The sequence below is a fragment of the Marmota monax genome, unplaced genomic scaffold (assembly GCF_021218885.2).
Source record: "Marmota monax isolate L192 unplaced genomic scaffold, Marmota_monax_Labrador192_F-V1.1 WCK01_AAM20220418_F8-fsc00426, whole genome shotgun sequence".
Classification (NCBI taxonomy): domain Eukaryota; kingdom Metazoa; phylum Chordata; class Mammalia; order Rodentia; family Sciuridae; genus Marmota; species Marmota monax.
Window position 1 is genome coordinate 543,492 of NW_026695037.1, and position 23,555 is coordinate 567,046.

Here is a 23,555-nt window from a genome sequence, read left to right on the forward strand (position 1 = left end):
CTTTGCCCTGTTGCACTCTAAGCTCTGGATCTCATGCAGTTCCTTAAATGAAAGGTGCTTTTATTTCCCCTGTGCTTTTATAAACACAGTGATTTCCAACTAAAACACATTATCTGGCATTCTATTTTGACAAACTCCTGCTCATTTCTCAAAATTCAGCCTAGCCATCATCTCCTCCATGCAGGCCCTTTTCTGCTCTGAACTCCATGAAGAGTTCTCACCTTTAGTCTGGGTTAGTGGGTTCTCCTCTCTCAGGGCCATTGGGCCATACCAACAGGAGACTTGTTGGTCTATGCATTAGACTTAAAACCACTTGAGGATAGCAACTTCTTACTCAAACTTGCTTCTATGACTGGCATAGTAAGCATTTATTTATTTATTTGTATGGTGCTGGGGATTGAACCCAGGCACTCATTCATGCCAGTACTTTACCACTGAGTCACATCCCCAGTGTTAATAAAGACTTGCTATATAAAAAAGTGAATGGCTCCCCTTTGAGCCCAATCTCTGCTCCTGAGCCCTAATTATACCCATTCATGTTGGGATAAATGTGGCTCTTTAATAACATCCACAGTTGTGAAGGTTTTGCCCTGAGTTACTTTAAGGGGTGCCATTCTTATCTGTTTCACATCCTGACTCTCAAACACCCACCAATGACTACTGTCCCATGCCAAATGGACTCAATTATTCTCTAACAACTTCCCTGCTGACCTGTGAAGCCAGAGGGGCACAGGCAAAAGAAGGCTCCTGGGAGATCAAGGCAGCTGGCTCCACTGGGGCATGGGCTACTCAGACACTCGTCCACCTCTGTCTCACACTGTGGCCCTTCAAAGCCTATGGCAGAGGAGGAGAATCAGGGACTGCAGAGACTTCTGCCCCCTGCCACCCTTTCCTCCCGTGTTTGGGCCCCAGTTTACCTGGGAGACACTTGCAATGGAAGGCTCCAGGCTGGTCCTGGCACTGACCACCATTGGCACAGGGAGAGCTTCTGCATTCATCGATGTCTTCCTCACACTGGGTGCCAGTGAATCCTAGTGGGGAAGGGAGTAGATGGGGAGAGAAGGCCAAGGTCATTGAGGAAGACACAGCTTAGCTCTTTCTTGCCAGGAAAGGTGAACCTGTAGGTCTTCCCAGAGAAGACACCTGGGTAGTTGGGCATGGATCAACAGAAGGATGGTGCAGAAAACGTGAAGCTCAGCCACCTACCAGCTGTGTGACTTTGGGCAAGCTACTTAAACTTTCTAAGCTCCCAGTTTCCTCCTCTGTAAAAGGAGCAAAAAATGGAACCTAGACTGGGGGTGTAGCTTCAGTGGCACAGTGCTTGCCTAGCATGTGTGAGTGCATGAGATACTGGCTTTGATCCCCAGCACTGGAAAAATAAATAAAGAGGAGCCTACCTTATGTTGCCATTGAAAAGATTAAATGACATAATGCCTCCAAAGCACAAAGTCAAGTGCCTGTCCTGGAGTAAATAGTCAATAAATGTAATTATTTTCATAGCAGGGTACCAGAGGGATGTTCCAGGAAGCTGGAAAAGAAAGACCTGGGGCAGCTTTCCCTGTGTCCAGGGCAGGCAATGCCAAGACCAGCCTGGGACCCCTGACATGCAGAGTCCATAGAGGACTATGCAGGAGGACTGCAAAGGAGGGATATATGGGTGATTTGGAAGGTCAGAGATGAGGGTGGGTGTGTAAGTAAGGAAAGATCTGGGATGTAGCAGAAGAGAGTTTGAGGAGCAGAGGAGTTGGAGAAATGGGGAACTCTTTGACCAGGCTAGAGAGAACTTCCAGAGGACAGAACTCTGGTGGTTCCAACACTGCAGGGTGAGGATGGCTGGATTGGAATCTGCACGCACCAGGCTGGCAGACACACAGGAAGCCATTGCGCAGGTCGTGACAGTCAGCTTGGTTCAGGCAAGGAGCTGAGGCACACTCATTGGTCTCCACCTCACAGAGTAGCCCTTCTAAACCTGAGAACAGAGGAGCATGGTGAGGGTGGGGCTCTGCCAGGCTGGCCCTGCCCCCTTCTCCTTGGGAGACCTGGGTTCTAGAGCCAGCACACATGCAACTTGCTGTGTGTCCCCATCAGGCCTCCCCTCTCTCTGCTGTCTGCCGATGGGTTGGGTAGATGAACCCTGAGCTCTGCTGTGGTGTGCAGTGCTACCTCCTTCAGGTGTGAAAGCCTCAGGAAGCAAGAGGGCTCCTGTTGAGAGCTGTAAGAGGGCATCCTAGAAGTGCCTCTTGGGGCCATCTCCGGGTAAGGCAGCGTGGGGCCCACCCAGGCAGGCTGCTTAACCTGGAGGTCTTTGATGTACAAATTAGGCAAGCGGGTGTCTGCCTGGAGCATGATTTACTCCTCTTGTTCATGGCAGGTCTTCATGCTAAAGTGAACAGGAATCCCAATGTGGGGGAATGTGAAGGGCATTTGGGAAGCTGTGTTACTCTCATATTTATCCCATTGCTTTGGGGTCATCCTCATGTCCATGGTCTCATCTTGAACAAGGACCTCATTACCTTCCTTTTCTTGCTTAGGGAGCGTGCCTCCAACCCTCCTTCACGTCTACAACCTTGTCCACACATAGATAAGTATATAAGAGTAAAGAAACTGGACAGTTTTCTTTACTTTTGTATACTTATCTATGTGTGGTCTGAGCCATAAACCTTGGATATTGCTCACCTTAGAATGGTAGTGTAGTGTAGTGGTTAATGTTGAAACTCTGGGTTTAAATCTTGGCTCTGCCACTTACTAACTGCATGACCTTGGACAAACCACTTGAACGTTTTATATGTCTTGGTTTCTTCATTTATAAAATGGATATAGTAACAATGCCAACTGCATAGGATTAGTGTAAAGAGTAGATAAGATAATACATGTAAGAGACAGTACTGGCACAAAGTCAGCTATTATTTTTCTGGTTTCATCCAGCTCTCTGTATTGGCTCTGTAGTTCTCTTTCTTCAAATGACTTTTCCCTGGTAAAACTAGCCTGGAAGTGCCTGCACCCTTGCCGTGTTTCTTTCCTACTGCATCAAATTCAAGCACACAGATCTTTTTGGAATTTTAAGGATTTACTCTTTATCTCTGGATGGGAGAGTTGGAGTGATTAGGGAGAGCATTGTAGGTAAGTATGAGCAGAGGCTTCACCATGGAAAGTTTATTAACTATCCTCCCTTATTTGGCCACAGTGTACAGTGGGCCATGTGTTGTGCTGTCTCTGATTACCATGAAAGGAATGGCAGCCCCTCTCCTCCAGAGTTGAGCAGTGTACAACCTCACTACTATCTGTGGCAGCTCTTTTCCTAGGGTCCATAGGTGTCTCCGTTTTCACTTGGGGGGAGGGAGAGGAGAAACATCCTGTAGTAAGTGACGCCCGTTGGACTGATGCTATCCTTGTTCTCTAGGGGCAATTCCCAGTGGGTTCAGCTTAGTTGTTTCTCCCCCACCCAAGTCCCCATTAAGCCATACCTGGTGGGCAGAGGCAGTGGAAGGTGGCAAGGAGGTCCAGGCAGGTGCTGCCTGGGTGGCAGGGCTGGGACAGGCACTCATTATGATCAGCCTCACAGCGGGAGCCTGTGTAGCCAGGTGGACAGAGGCAGTTGAAGGAGCCAGGGGTGTTGAGGCAGGAACCACCATGTTCACAGGGACTGGGACCTTGCTGGGCTGGGAGGAGAGAAGAGCTGAGAGTTCACAGGGGCCAGGGATGGGAAGGGCAAAGAGGCCAAACTGTCAGGAGAGGTGTGAGGGCCCATTTGAGGCTGCAAGACCAACTGGGGAAAGGGCTTGTATTTTTAGGATAGAGAAGGACCAAGAGGACAATCTATGAGGCCTGGAGGGCTAAGCACTGGGGAGAGGGCCATGTAGGGAAGAGATGTCACATCAGGACCAACCCAAAGAAAAAGAGATATTTCTTTCTTTCTTTCTTTCTTTCTTTCTTTCTTTCTTTCTTTCTTTCTTTCTTTCTTTCTTTCTTTCTTTCTTTCTTTTTTTAATTTAAGAAACAACTTCCCCTTTTCTCTGTTCAGTGTGGAGGCCTGTCTGGGCTCAGAGAGGCTCTGCTGTGGGGTGCCTCACCCATCTGACACTCATCCAGGTCTTGGTGGCAGGTGGGCCCTGAGTAGCCAGGTTGGCACAGGCAGAGTGTGGAGCCCGTCAGGGGGTTGGTGCTGCACTGGGCTTCCCCATGGCATGGCTGGCTCAGACACATATCTTCCAGGTGGCATAGGAGGCCTGGAGGGGCCAGATGGGGGCAAGGTTGATTGACCTCCCAAGAGACCCCCAGTTCTTCTCAGCCTCCACCTTTACCTCACTCTTCCCTCACCCCTCAGTCCCCATACCTGTGCGCCCAGGTGGGCAGAGGCAGGAAAAGAAGCCCATGTGGTCAATGCAGGTGGATCCAGGAGCACAGGTAGCAGCAACACAGTCATCCAGGTTCTCTTCACAGCCTGTGCCTCCCCAGCCACTCACACATACACAATGAAAGCTGCCAGGCAAGTTCTGGCAGGTACCCCCATTTTTGCAGTGAGGGGGACCGTGAACCTCACATTCATCCACATCTTCAGAGCAATCCCAGCCTGTAGGGAGGTAGGAAAGGAACAAGGTCTAGAGCTGGGAGTCCTGTGAGGAAGGGAAGCCACAGGCTGACTTGGCCACTGGTGACATTAACTTGGCTTAAACAACTCACCTGTCCAAGTCTCTGGGCAGAGGCAGGTGTAGGTGCCCAGTCCGTCCTGGCAAATGCCCCCATTCTGACAGTGGTGCTCAATACAGTCATCTGGATTCACCTCGCAGTCTAGGCCTGTGAAGCCTGATAGAGTCATGGGATTAGCCAGGTGAAGGAACCCAAAAGAGGCAACCCTCCCTTCCCAGAAAGGGGAGGAGGCTACAGAAAAGCACCTATGAAGACACACCTGGCGGGCAGAGGCAGAAGTGAAAGGTGGTGTCTCCCCCTGGCACCAGCTGGCAGGTGCCCCCATTTGAACAGCCTGCCAGGGGGCAGGGTCCTGTTCGGAGCTCACAGTGTGGACCTTCCCGCCCTGCAGGGCAGAGACATTGGTAGGAGCCCAGGGTATTATGGCAGGAGGTGCCTTTAGGGCAGAGTCCAGGGTCCTGGAAGCACTCATTGACATCATGTTGGCAGGCATGACCCTCAAAGCCAGGTGGGCAGCGGCACTGGATCTGGGGGTATGTGGCCAGACATACGCCTCCATTGATGCAGGGGTTGGCTGAGCAGAAGTCCCGAAGCTGGCACTGCTCACCTGCAATAGAGGGTAGAGGGAGCTCTTTCTAGCATTGCACAAATTCCAGCCCATCTGAGATGACTCTGATCTCCCTGCAGATAACCTGTGGATTGAATATTTGAATTTTCCTCCTTTTATTTCTGTGCTCACTTTACCCTGTTCCATCACCCCTGCCTTAGTTTTGCCATGCCTTGGTAGGATTATATCTGGAGCAACCTTATTTTCTAAACTGAAAATGGATATTGCAAATTGGCCTTACCCGGGGAAAACTGGGACCTGGGGTCCTATAACACCTGATCTTAGCCAAAAGGCCAAGTAGCAATGATGGGGTCCCTACAGTGATGACCTTCTTGGAGGAGGTGAAAAGCACCCAGCTTCTACAGGTAAGAGATTCAGATTGGTATCTTTTTGTGCCACAAAACTGGTTGTATGCTCTTGGATGAGTTGCTTTGCCTCTCTGATCTGATTTCCTAATCTGGACCTGGCAACTCTGACCTGGATAATGACAAGGAAACTCACTTTACAGCATATGCAACAGTGGTGATGGTGTCCAGTTCCATCTTTCCCAGCCCACATCTTTCCTAGCCCACTGCTGTTGCCTGTCCTCTCCACTCCACTCCCACCAGAGCTTACCTGTCCATCCAGGCATGCAGGTGCACTGTGGGTGGCCTGAAGCCTGGATGTGGCAGCGGCCCCTTTTGGAACAGAAGGAGGGAAGACAGGGGTCTTGGAGGCGGACCTGGCACCTTTTACCAGTGAAGCCAGTGGGGCAGTTGCAGAAGAAGCTGGGGGGCAATGGAGAGGGGGAGCTAGAGGAGCCTGGTGAGGTGGGAAGCAGGGTTTGGCAGCTGCCCCCATTCTGGCAGAGCTGAGCATCTTGGCAGGGGTCAGGAAACTTGCATGTCTTGCCCAGGAAGCCAGGGGCACACCTGGGTGGGAGGGAGAGAGGAAAACTCACATCACTGGCCCCTCTTTCCCTTCTCTCCCACCCTTCTCCCTTGCCTTATTTGTTTCCCTTCATCTCCTTCACTTCCCCTCATTCTCCTTTCTTCCCTCACTCTCCCTCCCCATTTCTTTCTAGTCTTCTAGTCCCACAAGGTACACTCACAGGCAGGTCTCTTGCCCCTGAGGCAGGGTCAGGCAGGTGCCTCCATTGGCACAGGGTTCTGGAAAACTTCCGCACAGCAGCCCTATGGATGGAAACGGAGAATGAGATGGAGCCATGGAGCTTGTGTCTCACTTCCTCCTCCAGGTGCTCCTAAGAGACCTGTTCAAAGCAAGCCCCCATGCATGCTCTAAACTACCATCATACCCTGTTCCAGTCCACGTGTGGTCCCATGCCTCAGTTCCTTCCATCCCAGGCCTCTCAGTTACTACTCCCTAACACCCCCCTTTCCTGTTTACTCTCTAGCCTTCCAAGTCCAGCCCTGGACTCCATCCCTAGGAAGCAAGACAACAGGGAACAGAAGGGGGGCAAGGGGGCCCCAGGAGGTGAATGGCTGAGACATTGAAGGGATTTCCTCCAGGAAGGCCAGGAAGGGCCCAGAATCAAGCCTTCCGGGGGGTGGGGACAGCTGGACAGGAAAGGGACATGGTGGACCCATGACCTTCCACATCTCCACCTCCTGATCGCCTCTCATCTTCCCCCCTAGCAGGTGGTCGATCTGCCCTTCTCAACGTGGTTATAAGAGTACACTTAACTTAGCTCCAGGGCTAACTGGGTTTCCCTGGGGATGGGCGCCCTCTCACCCATCCCCCCAACAGTCCCTACTGGCACCCAGCCCAAAGCCTGGGTTGGAGCAGCTTCTGTGGCGGTCGGCTCTCCCTACAGGCTGTCTGCATTTTTTGGGAAAATCTCTTCTATCTAGTGTCCCTTCAAAACCTGGGGGTCAGCTCTATTTCTCCCACCCCACTGGACATCCTCTTAAGGGAAAATGGACTCCCCCTCCTCTCACACCCCATAACTCACCTCTGGCCATGACAACTAGGAAACACGGTGGTGGCGGCAGCAGCAGAAGCAGCAGCAGGGAAGGGGGCTGCATTCCAGAGCATCCCCAAGCCCAGATCTCCTCTCCCTTTTCAGGCAGGGACTTTCAGAGCCCTCACTGTGGCAGGGCCACCTCCTTGGCTCACACTGCCCTTTCCTTGTCCTCTTCAGCCTGCTGCAAGCCTAATGTCTGAGCTGTTTCCTGAGTCACACAATGTCCTGGACACCCTAGTGAATGGTGGTGTGGGGGGGTTGGAGGAACATTGAGGGGGATGAAGGAGGGGCCTTCTGTCCCTGACAACCCCTGGGGAAGTGGGAGAAGTAGGACGGTATGAATGAATGGCAGGTGAAGATAGGAGGGGAGAACTGGCTTGGTTTCTGAGGCCCCTGGTGGGGGGTAGTCTCAGTTCTTCTGTTTGTGAATCTGGTTTCTCCTTTCTAGAGAAGAGAATTGCAAGGTGGCTACCCCTGAGCCTCCAGAGGGGAAGGATCTGGAAGCAGAGGTGTGGGGTAGTGAGGGATCTCCCTGTTCCTCTTCCCAAGAGATGATGCTTAACTTGCCTCATGAGTACAGATGCTTCTCAGAGGACCTGCAACTTGTCATGATTTGAAACCATTTACCTTGCAGAAAAGACCCAGGGACCTCTGGACCTCACCTTGGTCCTTGTGGGGACTCTTTTTTTCCCCTCCTTCTGGGGAATGGGCAAGATACTCAGCTGGTTTTAGGAGGAAATCTTGGCCTTCATATTTGTCATCATCAATGATAAATGAACATAGTGTTTCCTAAATTCTAGTATATTCTATCATCTATTCTAAATTTAAAATTCTAACTTTTTCATTCTGAATTATTTGTAGCAAATACTGAATTTGGGTAGCTTTTACTCCTTCCATCTCTGCTTCCCTCTACTGTGGAGATCTCTGGGATGTATAATATAAAATTGGAGTAAATAAAACTACAAAAGGAAATTTGTTGCCTTGAAGTCTCATTCCATCTTCTTAAGTCAGCCCAGGAGAGCTTTGAGGTCAACTGCATGCTCAGTTCCTCTAGTAGCACAGAGAGCAAGAGTCCAGGGTTGTGGAGGTGTCTCGGCAGCCGCACACACCCAGTGTTGACCTGGGCTGCATTCTGGAGTGTTCTGAACACCTCTCTTGCCAAGGAATATACATCATCGGTGCCATTTGTCTCTCCCTCGCCCTTTCTCCTTCCCTCCTTCCCTCCCTCCCTCCCTTCCTTCTTTTCTTCCTCCCTCCCTCCCTTTCTTTTTTTCTTTTTAAACTTTTTATTTGAAATAATTTAAAGCTTATATAAAAGCAGCAAAAATACTAAAAAGAATTCCTGGATACCCTACCCTTGGATTCACCAATGGATATCATTTGACCACATATGCTTTATCATTATTTCTCTATAAATGCACATTAGTAGCATTTTTTTCTTGAATCCTTTGAGAGTTAAGTCACACACAAGGCCAGTACCTCTAAACCCATCAGCATGAATTTCTTAAGGACAAGAACATCTTTTTATATAATACACTACAATTATCAAAATAAGGAAATTTAGCCAGGCTGGGTCGTATATGCCCATAATTCCAGCTAGTCAGGAGACTGAGGCAGGAGGATTTCAAGTTGGAGGCCAGCCTCAGAAACTTAGCAAGACCCTGTCTCAAAATAAAAAATAAAAAGAGCTTGAGATATAGCTCAGTGATAGAGTGTACCTGGGTTCAATCACTAATACTGGTGGGCAAAAGATGAAGTGACCTTAAGAAACTTAGATTGATATAATACAGTGTTCTAATCTGCAATCCATATTCAAATTTTGCTAATTGCCCAATAACACCCTTTATAAAAATTTTATTTCTAGGCCCAGGATCTAATGTAGAATCACTCATTATATTGTATTTAGTATTTAAGTCTTTTTGTTTTGGGTACCTGGGATTGAATTCAGGGGCACTCAACCATTCGCAATCTTCCCGAGCCATTGGCATTATAGGAGGGACCACCGCACCCGGCTAGTATTTGTCTTTTTACATTCCTTTAATGTAGGTATGTTTCTTTAGACTCACTTTGCCTTTCATGATGTTGACATTTAAAAGAATACAGGTCAGAAAGGAGACCAACAGAGTAGAGAAAAGGGATCAAGGGTCGGGGGAGGGACTGGGGAAGTACTAGGGAATGAAATCTACCAAATTATTATATGTTAATTTATGAATATGCTATAATGAATCCCACTTATAATTATAATGTAATAATAATAATTAATAATAGATGGAAGATTGATCAGTAAAGTAGAGCAAGCAGATCAATGGGAAGGAAGAGAGGAGAGAGAGGGAAAGTAATGGAAATGAGATTGATCAAATTATGTGATGTGCATGTACAAATATGCCATCAAAAATTCTATTATATATAACTATAATGTATCAATTTAAAAAAGAATATAGGTCAGTTATTTTGTAGATAGCTTGAGTAAGTCTGAATTTTATTATTTTTTCATTTTTTGATGCTTGGTATTGAACCCAGAGCCTCAGGCATGGTGAGCATGTGCACTACTAATGAGCAATATGTCCAGCCCGCCATCATTCTTAATAGTTGCCTAGTATACCACTATTTGATGAACCCCCTCATTCATTTAAACCAATTTCCTATTGTAACACATTTAGGTGGGTGTCAATTTTTAAAAATATATAAACTATTTTGCAGTAAGTATTCTTGAATCTACATAATTTGTGTGGTTGTCTGTTTCCTGGGTCAAAACTCTTGGTCCTTAAGTGTGGCCAATATCATTCTCCAAAGATCAGTGCAGGACTTTATATTCCAGTCAGCAAGGTCTATATATATGTCCTTACTCTTTTCAACCCTAGGTATTAGGCAAAATGGCATATCATTATTGCTTTAAATTTATATCTTGTTGCTGGGCATGATAGTGCATGCCCAGAATCTCAGCTACTTGAGGGGCTGAGGCAGGAGGATCCCAAGTTCAAGCCCTGCCTGAGCAGCTTAGTGAGACTCTGTCTCAAATAAAATATAAAAAGGGTTTGGAATGTAGCTCAGTGATAGAGTGTCCCTGGATTCAATTCCTAGTACAAAAAAAAAAAAAAAAAAAAAAAGAAGTATTTTGTTGTTAGGGTTAACATTTTCATCTAGGTAATGATGATTCATGATTCTTCTTTTGTGAGTTTCCTGTCTGTGCTTTAGGCCCATTGTGTTATTGGTAAAGCCATTTTTGTATCACCTCCTTAGTTGAGGCAGCAGCTGAGGAGCCAAGGGTATAGGGATCTGGGAAGGGGAAACCTGGTGTGAAAAACCCCTCCTTTTGCCCTCTTTGATTTTCTGATTGGGGGATTTGGTGTTGATGAGTAGCAAAAGGAAAATAGGAAGAAACATTAGGCTTCTCATGGAACCACAAAGAAAAAACCTGGGTGGAAAGAACTGAACTTGCCATTTCTGCTGTGTTGCTGACCTCATAGCATTTTAGAGAAGGAGGCTGGGGCACTCGGCTAGAGCTTGGGAAAAAGAAGAATTGGCAATGGAGACAGAGACATTGTTAGGTGGAAGGGGAACCAGGAGTGGTGTAAGGCAGAAACTGTTTAAGGATAGTGTCAGGAAGGTGCTTGGTTCATTCTTTGCTTATCCTGCTTGAGGTCAGGCAGTATGAACCTGCTGTTCCTGGGTCTCAGACACACTCACTGTCTTCTAGGACCTTACATCCCCAAAGAATATGGAGACTTGCCTAAGAGCTTGCTTTTCCTTCATAAAGGCTTCCCAGAGGTTGATGCTAACCATGATGGTATGGTCATTAAAGTGATCTACAGCATGGCAGGGGCACAAAGTTCTCTCTGGTGAAAATGACCCCTTTCCTTATAATATCCCTTCAAAGAGAGGTTCATTTTGCTCAACTGACTTCTCTTTCAGTGTATATTTCCTGAGTGGGATAACCTGTCAATCATGCATACTTCAGGTTCTGACCTTCAGAGGATCAGTCTTTGAGCTAGGCCCTGATAATGTGACTAAACACAAAGAAGACAACAGCCCACCATAGATATAAAAATAAGCAAAATTGACCCCATGCTGATAAATCAATCTTTCCTTCTTTCCTCCCTTCTTCCTTCCTTCCTCTGTCTCTCTCTCTCCTTCTTTCATACTGAGGATCAAACCCAGGGACATTCTACCACTGAGCTATATCCCCAGTCCTTTTAAATTTTTATTTTGAGACAGGATTTCACAAAGTTGCCAAGGCTGGCCTCAAAATCAAGATCTTCCTGCTTTAGCCTCCTGAATATTTTACATGTACCACCACTCTGGCCTCCTCTCCCTGACTTCTTCTTCTTTTTCTTTTTTTGGTGTGTGTGTGGGGGGGTGAGAAACTGATGTGACTCCAGTTTTGAAAACAGCTTCTACCTCAAAGCCTGTCCAACGAAGGGGGTGTGACCCTTGTCCTTGGAAAAACCCACAGAGAGCTCCTAGGCACATATCCACCCTGCTGAGTTGTTTGTCTGAAAATAACAGGAGAGATCTGCAGAGCCAGGTGTCCCTGATTCAGTCAGGCTAGGTGAGGACCCATAGCAACCCTCTAGCAGCCACCAATCAGCATGAGACAGGGAAAATACCTGGGATGCCAGATGACCCCCCCAGTAGTTTATGGTGGTTGATAACATGTTGGGAAACCATGTAGTTTAGCACAAACACCCCTCATGGCTTAAAACAATCAGTTCAAAGGAATCCTCCTCTTTTACTAACCAAACACTCCTACTCAACTTGTTCCCCCCAGTGAATGTGCTAATCAATGTTAATTGTTGTTTGACTTTCCCTCGGTGTGAAATGATTTTCTATATGATGTTATGACACATAGAGTATCCCCCAAAACCTATAAAATCTCATTGAACAAAGGACCGGGACTCACTCCTCAGGACCGCTGTGTCGGGAACGGTTGTTGAGTCCAGGCTTGCAATAGAGACTCTTGTGTGATTGCATCGGATTCGGCTCCTGGAGGTCTATTGGGGTCCCATGAATCTGGCATTACAGGGGCAGTACCAGAGATTGAACTCAGGGCACTCAACCACCGAGCCACATCCCAAGCCTTATTTTGTATTTTATTTAGAGTTGCTTAGCGCCCTGCTTTTGTTGAGGCTGGCTTTGAAATCGTGATTCTCCTGCCTCAGCCTCCTGAGCTGCTGGGTCTCCCAGACTTCTTACGTGGTAGTGTTCATGCCTCAATTCCTGGATCTTTTCTTTTTCTGTCCCTAGGTGATCTCATACAGTTTCATGGTTCCCCACCAGATTTAAATAGTTTCTTCAAAGACCATGTTTGTGTTGACAACTTCAAATTACTATTTCTAGATCAGACCACTCCCTGGAATTCCAGACTTGTACTTCCAATGTCTGGTGAGTACTTTAAACCCAATTTGCTCAAAATTGATCTGATTTTCCATTATAAACCTTCTCCTTCCTACTGATAGAAATGGTTCTTGCGATTTTTTTTTTTGGTACTGGGGATTGAATGCAGGGGGCACATAACCACTGAGCCATATCCCCAGCCCTTTTTATTGAGAAATCGAGTCTCACTAAGCTTCTTAGAACCTCACTAAGTTACCCAGGCTTGCTTTGAACTCGTGATCCTCCTGCCTCAGCCTTTCAAGTTGCTGGAATTAAAGGCATGTGCCATTGCATCTGGCTTCCAATCTGTCTTAAATCCCATTGTTTCTACCTTCAAAATGTATCCAGATTCATCTCTTGCATCTCCTTTCCCCCTACTGCTGCCCTTGCTTTTTTTGGCCATTTATCTACACCGCAGCCAGAATGAATCTGTTAAAATGTGAGTTAGATCATGTAACTTCTCTGCTCAAAATTCTTTAATTACTCAGAGTAAAGCTAACTTCCTTTCAGGGCCTTCAAGGCCCTACACATCCACCCTATCACTCCTTGCCCCATTTACTTTTCTGAGCTAACTGTAGTTATTCCTCTTATTCATTGTGCCACACTGGCCTCCTCACTGTTCTTTAAACAGGTTCATGCACATCCCAGGGCTTTTACATTTGCTCTTCTTGCTGCTTGGATCTTCTCCTCCCCCACCTATCTGCATTACTCCTTCCTCCACAAAAGACACTTTTTCTTGGAGGTCTTCCTTGTCTATCCTATTCCCAAATTGGAAGTTCTCTCCCATGTTTCCCATCCCTTTTGGTTCTTCTTTTTATTGCTACTTTTTTTTTTAACCATCTAACTAGCATGTTATATATTTCATTTATTTTTCTTATTTAATGACTGGCAGTTCCCCAAAGGCAGAGATATTTTTATGTTTTATTTACTTATTTTAGGCTTGTGTGAAGCGGAACCTCAATTGACCATGTACTATCGCATTTAAAATACCCCCAGAAGCACAAGACCCTGGGTTCAATCGTTAATACTGCAAATAAAAACCTAAAAACCTTCAGGAGCAGAATATTATTACTTCCATTTACAGTGATATGTGGGGCTCAAAGCAGTTGAGTCACTTGCCCAAGGTCATGTAGCTACTGAGTTTCAGACAGAGGGTATTTACTTCCAAACCCATGTTCTTTCTACCTGGAAGCACCATCTATCTTAGTGGGAATTATATTTTTTGTCATTTAAAAAATAATGTGAGAATGACTGGAAAATAAGTTTCTACTTGGGATTGCACCAGAAACCACACATCCAGACATTCCTGTATGCCTTTACTTACCACATTCAATGCCACTTTCAAGAAGTACTGTTGCATGTGATTGGCTCATTTATTCATCCAAAAATTCTTTGTTGAGCACTTGCTGTATGCCAGGCACTGTTTTATGCTCTGAATTTTCAGTAGTGAACAAAACGACAGACAGCAAGTAAATGTAAAATATAGTATTAGATAGTTATAAGGAGTATGAGGTAATATAAAGAAGGGTAAGAAAGAATGACTTTGGGGTTATTTTAAATTGGGAGGTCAATAAGAGATGTCCACTTTAGTTTCAAAATAAATTCTAAATCAGACAGCTACTCACCACACCACCACCAAATCCTACTGGATATATTGCAATAGTATCCCACCTGGTTTCCTTGCTTCCATGTTTCCCCCAACCCCTAGCCCAAGCCATTCCCTACATGGTGACCTATGAAAAATGATGGTGGCAAGGTGAGAAGAGGTCTGATACAAAATATGTTTTGAAACCGGGGTTGTCATGGTTTGACTGAATTAGGGATATGCAGGTTGGGTCTCTGGGAAGCAGACATTGAGATTTAATCTGGAGTTGGGATGAGGTAGCCAGGCCTTTACATCCACACATTATTCAGCTGTGAGGTGGTTTGACTCTGAAAAGAGTGTGACTTTGGGGAGGCAGTTATCTTCAGTCTACAAAGAGGGCTGAGAGCTAAGGACTGGACAACACATCAATTAAATTCTCTAATGGAGAACTCTGAAACACTCTACCAAAAAAGAGCAGAGTATAACATTTTTTTTTAGGTGCACATGGAACATTCTCCAAGCTAGACCATATGCTAAGTCATAAAACAAGTCTCAATGATTTTAAAGGGATTGAAATCATGCAAAATATGTACTCTGATCACAATAGAATTAGAAATAAACAATGAAAGCAAATTTGGGAAAATTCTAATATGCAAAAATTACACACACACTTCTAAACAACCAACAAATCAAAGAAGCAATCACAGGCAAATTAGAAAATATTTTGAGCTGAATGAAAAAAAAACACACCAGAATTCTCAAGATACAGATAAAACTGTTTATAGAAACTTTTTATAGTTGGTAATACCTGTTAGAAAAAAAATAAAGAATAAAGATTATAATAATATAAAATTCTACCTTAAGAAACTAGAAAAAGGGCTAGGGTTGTAGCTCAGAGGTAGAGCATTCGTCTAGCACATATGCAGCCCTGTGTTCGATCCTCAGCACCACATAAAAATAAATAAATAAAATAAAGGTATTTTATATATATATTTATATACATATACACATACCTACACACACACACACACACACACAACTGGAAAAAGAACACATAGTAAACCCAAAGCAAGCCATGGGAAGGAAATAATAAGTATTAAAGTGAAAATAAATAAAAGAGAAAATAAAAAATAATAGAGAAAATTAATGAGTCCCAAAGCTGTCTTTTTGTCAAGGTTAACAATTTTGATAATTCCTTAGTTAGCTTGATGAATAAAAAGAGAAGACATAAATTACTAAAATCAGGAATGAAAGGGGGGACATCAATACTGATGTAACATGAGAAAATCATCAACTATTATTTGTTAACATATTAGAAGTGATGTAATAGACAATTTCCTAGAATAACACATGTTGCTAACATTGATTCAAGGGGAAAAAAGAAAATCTGAATAGACCTATAAGAAGTAAATATATTGTAGGGGAGGGGAGGGGAAAGGGGGATAGGAAGGGCATCAGAATAAAATAGACACTAGTATTGCTGTATGTATGTACGTGGCTGTATAACCAATGTGTTTCTGCAACCTGTACACTTAGAAAAATGAGAAATTATACCCCATTTGATTCAAATGTATAATATGTCAAGATCATTGTATTATCATGAACAACTAATAAAAAAGAAGTAAATATATCAAATTAGTAATTAACATCCAATAATCAAGTAATATACCAAATTTGTTAGAATAAAGGACAAAAATAACATAATCATCTCAGTAAGTACAGAAAAAGCATTTGATAAAACCCAATACCTGTTCATGATAAAAACCTGAAAAATTACAAATAGAAGGGAACTTACTCAACTTGGGAAAGTGTGTTTATGAAAATATTAATATCACATACCTAAAGGTGAAAGACCAAATGTTTTACCCCTATACTTGGGAACAAAGATCTCTTTAATATTGTAGGGGAGTGTACACCAGACAGTGTAAGCATTCAGATTGGAATGGAGAAAATGAAAAGGAAGGCTATGGAAGAAGTAAAACTATATTTCTTTGCACATGACATGATATTACATGCAGAAAATTCTAACAAATCCCTCCAAATACTCTTAGTACTAATGAAAAAGTCTAGCAAGTTCTCAGGATACAACATCAATACTCAAAGTCCAAGTATATTTCCATGTTCTAGCAATTTAACAATGAAATTAAGGCCAGTCATGGTGGCTTATACCTATAATCCAAGGGACTCGAAAGGATGAGGCAGGATTGCAAGTTTGAGGCCAGCCTCAGTAATTTAGTGAGACCCTAATCAACTTAGTGAGACTCTGTCTCAAAATAAAAAATATAAAGGGCTGGGAATGTAGTTTAGTGGTAAAGTGTCCAGTACAAAAAACAGCAGTAAAAACCAAGAAATTAAGAAAACAATTCCATTCCAATATTATCAAAAGAATAAATTTCTCTGGAATAAATTTAATAGAAGATGGCAGGATTCATTCACTGAATACTATACAACATTGCTGAAAATAATTAAAATACTGAAATAATGAGCATTCCATTTTCCTAGGTAAGAGGACTTACTATTATTACTATTATTAATACTAAACAAATTGATCTAAAGATTCAATGTGTTTCCTATCAAAAGTCCAGCTGATTTAATTTTTTTTTTCAGAAATTGGCAAGTTGATAACAAAGTTCATATGAAAATGTTAAGGATCTAGAATAGCCAAACAGTTTTAAAAAGAACAACAGAAAACTTGCACTTCTCAATTTTGAAAGTTACTATAAGACTATGGAAATCAGCATGATATTGGTAGGTTAGACACATAGATAAATGCAACAGAATTGATTTATGACTAATTAATTTTAAAAAGGTACCCAGGTATCTCAAGGTGGTGAAGTCTTTTCAACAAATAGTACTGGAACCGTTGTGTCTCCACATGCAAAAGAATAAATTTGGACTCTAACCTCATACCATATCTAAAAATTAACTCAAAGTTGACCATAAACCTAAATGAAGGAGCTAAAACTATAAAACTATTAGAAGAAAGTCTGAGAGTAAATATTCATGATCTTGGGTTATTACGAAAATGATTTCTTGCACATGATAGAAAATGTACAGCAATCAAATAGAATATTTATAATTGGGTTTCATTGAACTTAGAAACTTTGGGCTCAGTGGCATACACTTATAATCCCAGTGGCTCTGGAGGCTAAGGCAGGAGGATCACAAGTTCGAGGTCACCTTGGGCAATTTAGTGAGACTCTGTCTCAAAATAAAAAATAAAAACAATTGGGGATCTAATTCAGTGTCCCTGGGTTTAATCTCCAGTAAAAATAAATAAACAAGCAAACAAATAAATACAATTTTAAAAATACATTTTTTTTAATATTGGAAACTTTGATGCTCTGAAAGGCACCATAAAGAAAATGAAAAGATAAACAACAAAATGGGAAACAAATATTTGCAAATCATATATTGGCTAAGGGACTTTTATCCAGAATATAAAAAGAACTCTTATAACTCAATAATGATCATTTAAAAATGGGCAAGAAGCTAGGTGCAGTGGCAAAAACCTGTTTCCAGTGGTTCTGGAGGCTGAGGCAGGAGGATTGTAAATTCAAAGCCAGCCTCAGCAACTTAGCAAGGCCCTGTCTCAAAAACAAACAAACAAACAAACAAAAAACAAACAAACAAAAAAGGCATGAGATTTGAATAGGCATTTCCCCCAAAAGATATACAAATGACCAATAAACACATAAAATTTAGCTTGTCAGGGTCTCCACCACTTAAATCCATAGGTTTATATCTTTTGCCTAATTTGGTTTTGTTTTGTTTTTCAGAAGGGAGATTGAACTCAGGGCCTCATTTGTGCTAGACAAGGTATTCTGCCACTGAGCTATATCCCCAACTCTTACCTTTTATCTAATCTTGGAGCTTTTCAGCCATTATTTATTTTAATGGAACAAGAGTTCCATTATTTTCTTCTCCTTCAGTGATTTTTTTTTTTTTTTTTTTTTTTTTTTGCGGTACCAGGAGTTGAACCCTGCACCTTGCAAATGCTAAGCAAGCACTTTACCACTGAGCGTGCCCCCGACTTTTTTTTAAAAAAAATTGTTTTGAGATGGGTTTTTACTAAGTTGTCTAAGTTGGCTTCAACTTTGAACCCTCCTGCCTCAGACTCCAGAATAGCTGAGATTACAGGTATCTAACCACTGTGTCCAGTTCCTTCTGAGATTCTTATGATGTGAATGTTTACTTTTTTGTTAGTCCAACAAATCTCTGAACCTCTGTTCATTTTTTCAGTCTATTTTCTCTCTTTCAGTCCAGATTAATTTATATCTTCCATTTTAAAAATAGTTTTATTTTATTTATTTATTTTTATGTGGTGCTGAGGATAGAACATTCACAGGTGCCAGGTAAACGCTCTACCACTGAGCCACAACACTAGCCCTGTATACCTTCCATCTTTAAGTTCACTTTATTTTTCCTTTATACTTTCCATTCTGCTGAGTTTTTAATTTTGATTACTGAATTTTTAAGTTCTAAAATTTCTATTTAGTTATCCTTTATATCTTATTTCTTTGCCAATATTATTATTATTATTTTTTTTATTTTATTTTTTAGTTATTGGCGGACACAACATCTTTGTTTGTATGTGGTGCTGAGGATCGAACCCGGGCCGCACGCATGGCAGGCGAGCGCGCTACCACTTGAGCCACATCCCCAGCCTTGCCAATATTATTTATGTTTTTCATTTAAAGAGAGTTTATAAGTACTTGTTGAGGCATTTTATTTTATTTTTTCTTTCTGGTACTGGGGATTGAACTCAGGAGTATTCTACTACTAAATCCAGATGCAACCCTTTTTGTTTTTATTTTGAGACAGGGCTTCTAAATTGTGAAGGCTACCTGGAACTTATGATCCTCCTGCCTCAGCCTCCTGAGTATCTGGATTATAGGCATGGGCCACTTAACCTGGCTTTATTGAAGTATTTTTCTTTTCTCTCTTTCCTTCCTTCCTTTCTTGTACTGGGGCTTGAATCCAGGGACACTTCACCATAGAGCTACATCCTCAGCCCTTTTTTATTTTGAGATAGGATCTTGCTAAATTGCTCAGGTTGGGCTTGAACTTGCAATCTTCCTGCCTTAGCCTCAAGAGAAGCGGGGTTTACAGGCATATGCCACAATTCTTGGAGAAGCACTTTTAATACTTGCTTTAAAATACTAGTCTGTGCCGAGCCTGGATGTGAATGCCTGTAGTCCCAGCAGCTGGAGGCTAGAGCAGGAGGATCATGAGTTCAAAGACAGTCTCAGCAATGTAGAGAGACCCTGTCTCAAAATAAAAAATTTAAAACGGGCTGGGGATGTGGCTCAGTGGTTAAGTGACCCTGAGTTCAATCTCCCCTCTCTCCTCAAAGTACCTGTCGGCTTTAGATGTATCAGATAATTTCATCTTTTAGGTCATCTTGAATTTTAGGTCAATTGTTGTTTCCTATTTTATTTGAGATCTTTCTCATTCTTGGTATGATAAATGAGTTTCACTTGTGTCCTGGACATTTTGGATATTATGAGACTCTGGATCTACTTAAAACTGTTTTAGCAGGTGTCTTCTGACATCGTGCCAGTGTAGGAAAGAGAGTTCTGATGCATTGCAGTCAGGAGGGGTAGGCTTCTGCTGACATACATTGACTGAGAAAGTGTAAGGTCCCTTATTTCAGCTTCCCAATTAGTCCCTAGAAACATGATGGAGAGAAGTCTGGTGCCATCAGGCAGGGCTGATAATCCTGGCTTTCCACTTGGTCTTCTCTGATGCCATGCCAGCAGTGGGGAGGGGTACTTCAGCTGGGTGAGGGTCAACATCTAAATTGTCATGTCTAAACTTCCCATTCAGCCTTCCTGGAAGGTGAGGTGAAGATCTCCCCTACCACTATGGTGTTTACCTCAGGTAGACAGCAATTTTCTACAAGTTTTCTATATTGTCAGGATGTCTGTTTCTTGATTATTTGGTTAAAGTTTTTTTTTTTTTCTTTTTTTTCCTGTGCCTGTTGAAATTTCCTGGTTGCTGGCTTTTCCAGTACCCAGTTCCATATATGTGAGGTAAAAACAAAACTCAGAAAACTCACCATCATATTCTTTTTTAATTTTTTTTGAGAGAGATTTTTTAATATTTATTTTTTAGTTTTCAGCGGACACAACATCTTTTTGTATGTGGTGCTGAGGATCGAACCTGGGCCGCATGCATGCCAGGCGAGCGCGCTACCACTTGAGCCACATCCCCAGCCCCTCACCATCATATTCTTTGGAGCTTGAGATTCTTAGCCAGTCTGTTTTCTCATCTCAATTTTATTTTTATTTGTTTTATATATAAAATTCAGGATTGTGGTTGCATTTATTAGGAAGAATCAGAAGTGCATTTATCCCATCTTGTCCTGGAACTGAAAACCAGCTTCGCAAATCCTTAAAATGTTCGTTGTAGATTTCCCACAAGGCCCACAAATTCCATATTGTCCAAGAAAAATGAAAGTATATGTCCACATAGGTACATGTATAATAATGTTCATTGCAGTATTATTTACAACATCCATAAAATGGAAACAGCCCAAATATCCATCAGTTGGTGAACTGGTGAACAGCATATGGTACATCCATACAATGAAACTAGCAATAAAAAGGAATGAGGTACTGATATGTAAATGTGCCTAAAAAACATGCCAAGTGAAAGAGTTCTGAGTAAAAAGATCACATATTGTATGATTCCACTTACACTAAATGATCATAATAGACAAAACTACAAAGACAGAAAGATTAACTATTGCCTAGCTATGGGGGTTGGAATGGGGCATGAGTGCAAATGAGCACAAGGTTTTTCCTTCTTTTTCAGTGCTTGGTATGGAACATGGAATTCAGGGCCTCATGCATCTTAGATAAGTGTTCTATCACTGAGCTATACTCCCTGCTCCAACGTAAGGTTTCTTTTGGAGGTGATATAATCTAAAATTAGGTTATGGTGATAGTTTCACAACACTATGAATATACTAAATTCATTGAATTGTGTACTTAAAATGGTTAAATTTTGTGAGATATAAATTGTGCCTCAATAAATCTGTAAGAGGATAGGTGTACAGACATTTTATATTTTGAAATATCTTCAAGAATTTTGTTATGGAGAGTTGAGGAAAGATATATGGCAGGAGAGCATATGAGGCTTTTAAAAATTTTATCACAGAAAACTCAAACATACACATAAGCTGAGACAATTAAACAAAGAACTCTCACATACCCATCATCCAGATGTAATAAATTATTATTTCAGGAATACTCTGGTTCCATCTCTCTCTCTCTCTTTTTTTTTTTTTAAGGAGAGAGGGGGGGGAGAATTTTAATTTTTTTTTTTTAGTTTTCGGCAGACACAATATCTTTATTTGTATGTGGTGCTGAGGATCGAACCCAGGCTTGAGCCACATCCCCAGCCCCCTCTGGTTCCATCTCTACTCTCACACTCCATCCTAGATTATTAGAACAAATTCTAGATATTTCATTTCTTTTTTTTTTTCTGGTTTTGCTATTGGGAATTGAACTCAGGGGCACTTGACCACTGAGCCACATCCCCAGCCATATTTTGTATTTTATTTAGAGACAGGGTCTCACTGAGTTGCTTACTGCATCGCCATTGCTGAGACTGCCTTTTTGATCCTCCTGCCTCAGCTTCCTGAGCTGCTGGGATTACAGGCCTGCGCCACAGTGCCCAGCCCCTAGACATATAATTTCTAATGTTAGTATTTCAGTATCTCTAAAAGGTAAGGAGTCAGAGGGGTGTGGTGGCATATGTCTATAATCCCAGTGGCTCATGAAACTGAGACAGGAGGCTGATGAGTTCAAAGCCAGCCTCAGCAAAAAGTGAGGTGCTAAGCAACTCAGTGAGACCCTGTCTCTAAATTAGAAGTAGGGCTTGGGATGTGGCTCAGTGGTCATATGCCCCTGAGTTCAATCCCCAGTACCCAAAACAAAACAACAACAACAACAACAACAACAACAACGTAAGAACTCTTTATAAATACAACCACAATATTATTATTGCTCCTAGAATTTGCAATAATTCCTTCTTATCTCAAAATAAGCAAAGTTCAAATTTCCCAAATTGTCTAATAGACATACATATACACATACACCACTGTTTGTTTGAATCAGGATCAAAGAAAGAATCATACATTGTATTAAGCTGATATGTCTCTTGAGTCTCTGTTCTTTTTTTCTTTTGGTACTAGGGATTGAATCCAGGGACGCTTTAACACTGAGCTACATCCCCAGTCCTTTTTAAAATATTTACTTTTTAAAAAATTTTGATACAGGGTCTCATAAGTTGCTGGGGCTGGCCTCAAACTTATGATCTCCTGCCTTAGCTTTTTGAGTCACTGAGCTCTGTCTCTCTTCTTTTAAATATATTTTATTTTTTAGAATAGTTTTCAATTTGTAGAAAAAAATGAGAAGATAATACAGTGTTTCTGTGTACTCTGCGTCCAGTGTCCCCTGTTACTAACATCTCACATGAATTTGGTATATTTGCTATACTTAATAAATCAATGTTGATAATTATCATTAAAGTCAATATTTTATTTGGATTGTCTTAGTCTTTACCTAATGTCCTTTATCTGTTCCAGGATTCATCCAAGGTACCACATTATGTATATTTGTCCAGTGTCTTTGGATTCTTCTTGCCTGTGACAGTTTTACAAAGTTTCCTTGATTTTTCTGACCTTGATAATTTAGAGGAGTACTGGTCAAACACTTTATAGGATGTCCTCTTTTGGAATTTGGTGTTTTCCTAGTGATTAGCCATCTGTGGGCTGTGTGTGGACTATGTTGCTAGTATCCTCCTGAGGAGATAAGTCTGGCCCTGGGACCTTCCTGAGCAACCCCCATAGGCATTGACTGCCTGAAGCAGGTGAACTTCCCCTTCAAGCTCTGCCTAAGATTCTACACAACACCTGAGATGAGTGTGACTTGCCGAGATGTCAATCAACCTGCTGACTGCAAGACATCACTGAAGCAAGACTCACCCTTGAAAACTTATCCCTGCCTTTGATGTACCCCCTTAAATAAACCACCAGAGCCATTTTCTCTTTGTCTACTTCAAGAACTCATGTGGACTAGATCTATCAGGGACTTCGCTGTTTGTAAATATATTTCTGAGTGTTTGTGTTTTATTATTTGTTAATTACTTGACATATTAAGATTTAGGGTGGCTTGGAATCCTCTGGGCAGAAGAACCCCCTCAATGAGATGCTGGCCATTTCCCCCCGGAAAATTAGAGCTTGGAGCTTAAGTCTCTCTTAATCCCCCCACATATATTTGTTGAAGAAATGTCGTATTATAGGATTTTCCACATTCTAAATTTTGCTAATTGCATCCATTATCATTTATCATGCTCCTCTGCCTCCCCTG

The 23,555-nt window shown here is 42.4% G+C and overlaps 1 protein-coding gene and 1 long non-coding RNA gene across 4 annotated transcripts in view; one reads left to right on the top strand and one right to left on the bottom strand.

Annotated features, from left to right (window-relative positions):
* LOC124081456 (neurogenic locus notch homolog protein 4) overlaps window positions 1-14,022 on the bottom strand; it is a 29,563-nt gene extending 15,541 nt beyond the window's left edge. For all 3 annotated transcript variants that reach the window (XR_006848046.2, XM_058573695.1, XM_046427639.2), the window contains exons 1-12: window positions 13,915-14,022; window positions 7,206-7,451; window positions 6,345-6,426; window positions 5,870-6,165; window positions 4,907-5,254; window positions 4,681-4,803; window positions 4,334-4,570; window positions 4,071-4,226; window positions 3,465-3,659; window positions 1,856-1,969; window positions 918-1,031; window positions 712-834 (exon numbers count right to left, since the gene is read on the bottom strand). Coding sequence is in view for 2 of the 3 variants with exons in the window: in XM_058573695.1 (XP_058429678.1) it covers window positions 712-834; window positions 918-1,031; window positions 1,856-1,969; window positions 3,465-3,659; window positions 4,071-4,226; window positions 4,334-4,570; window positions 4,681-4,803; window positions 4,907-5,254; window positions 5,870-6,165; window positions 6,345-6,426; window positions 7,206-7,278 (1,861 nt within the window). In the remaining variant the exon portion in view is untranslated. The remainder of the gene's footprint in view (window positions 1-711; window positions 835-917; window positions 1,032-1,855; window positions 1,970-3,464; window positions 3,660-4,070; window positions 4,227-4,333; window positions 4,571-4,680; window positions 4,804-4,906; window positions 5,255-5,869; window positions 6,166-6,344; window positions 6,427-7,205; window positions 7,452-13,914) is intronic.
* Window positions 1-23,228, top strand: part of LOC124081457 (uncharacterized) — an 80,132-nt gene extending 56,904 nt beyond the window's left edge. Inside the window, exons 5-6 of the long non-coding RNA XR_009225252.1 lie at window positions 12,462-12,599; window positions 22,772-23,228. This is a non-coding gene — a long non-coding RNA (uncharacterized LOC124081457). The remainder of the gene's footprint in view (window positions 1-12,461; window positions 12,600-22,771) is intronic.
* Window positions 23,229-23,555: the final 327 nt, after the last annotated feature.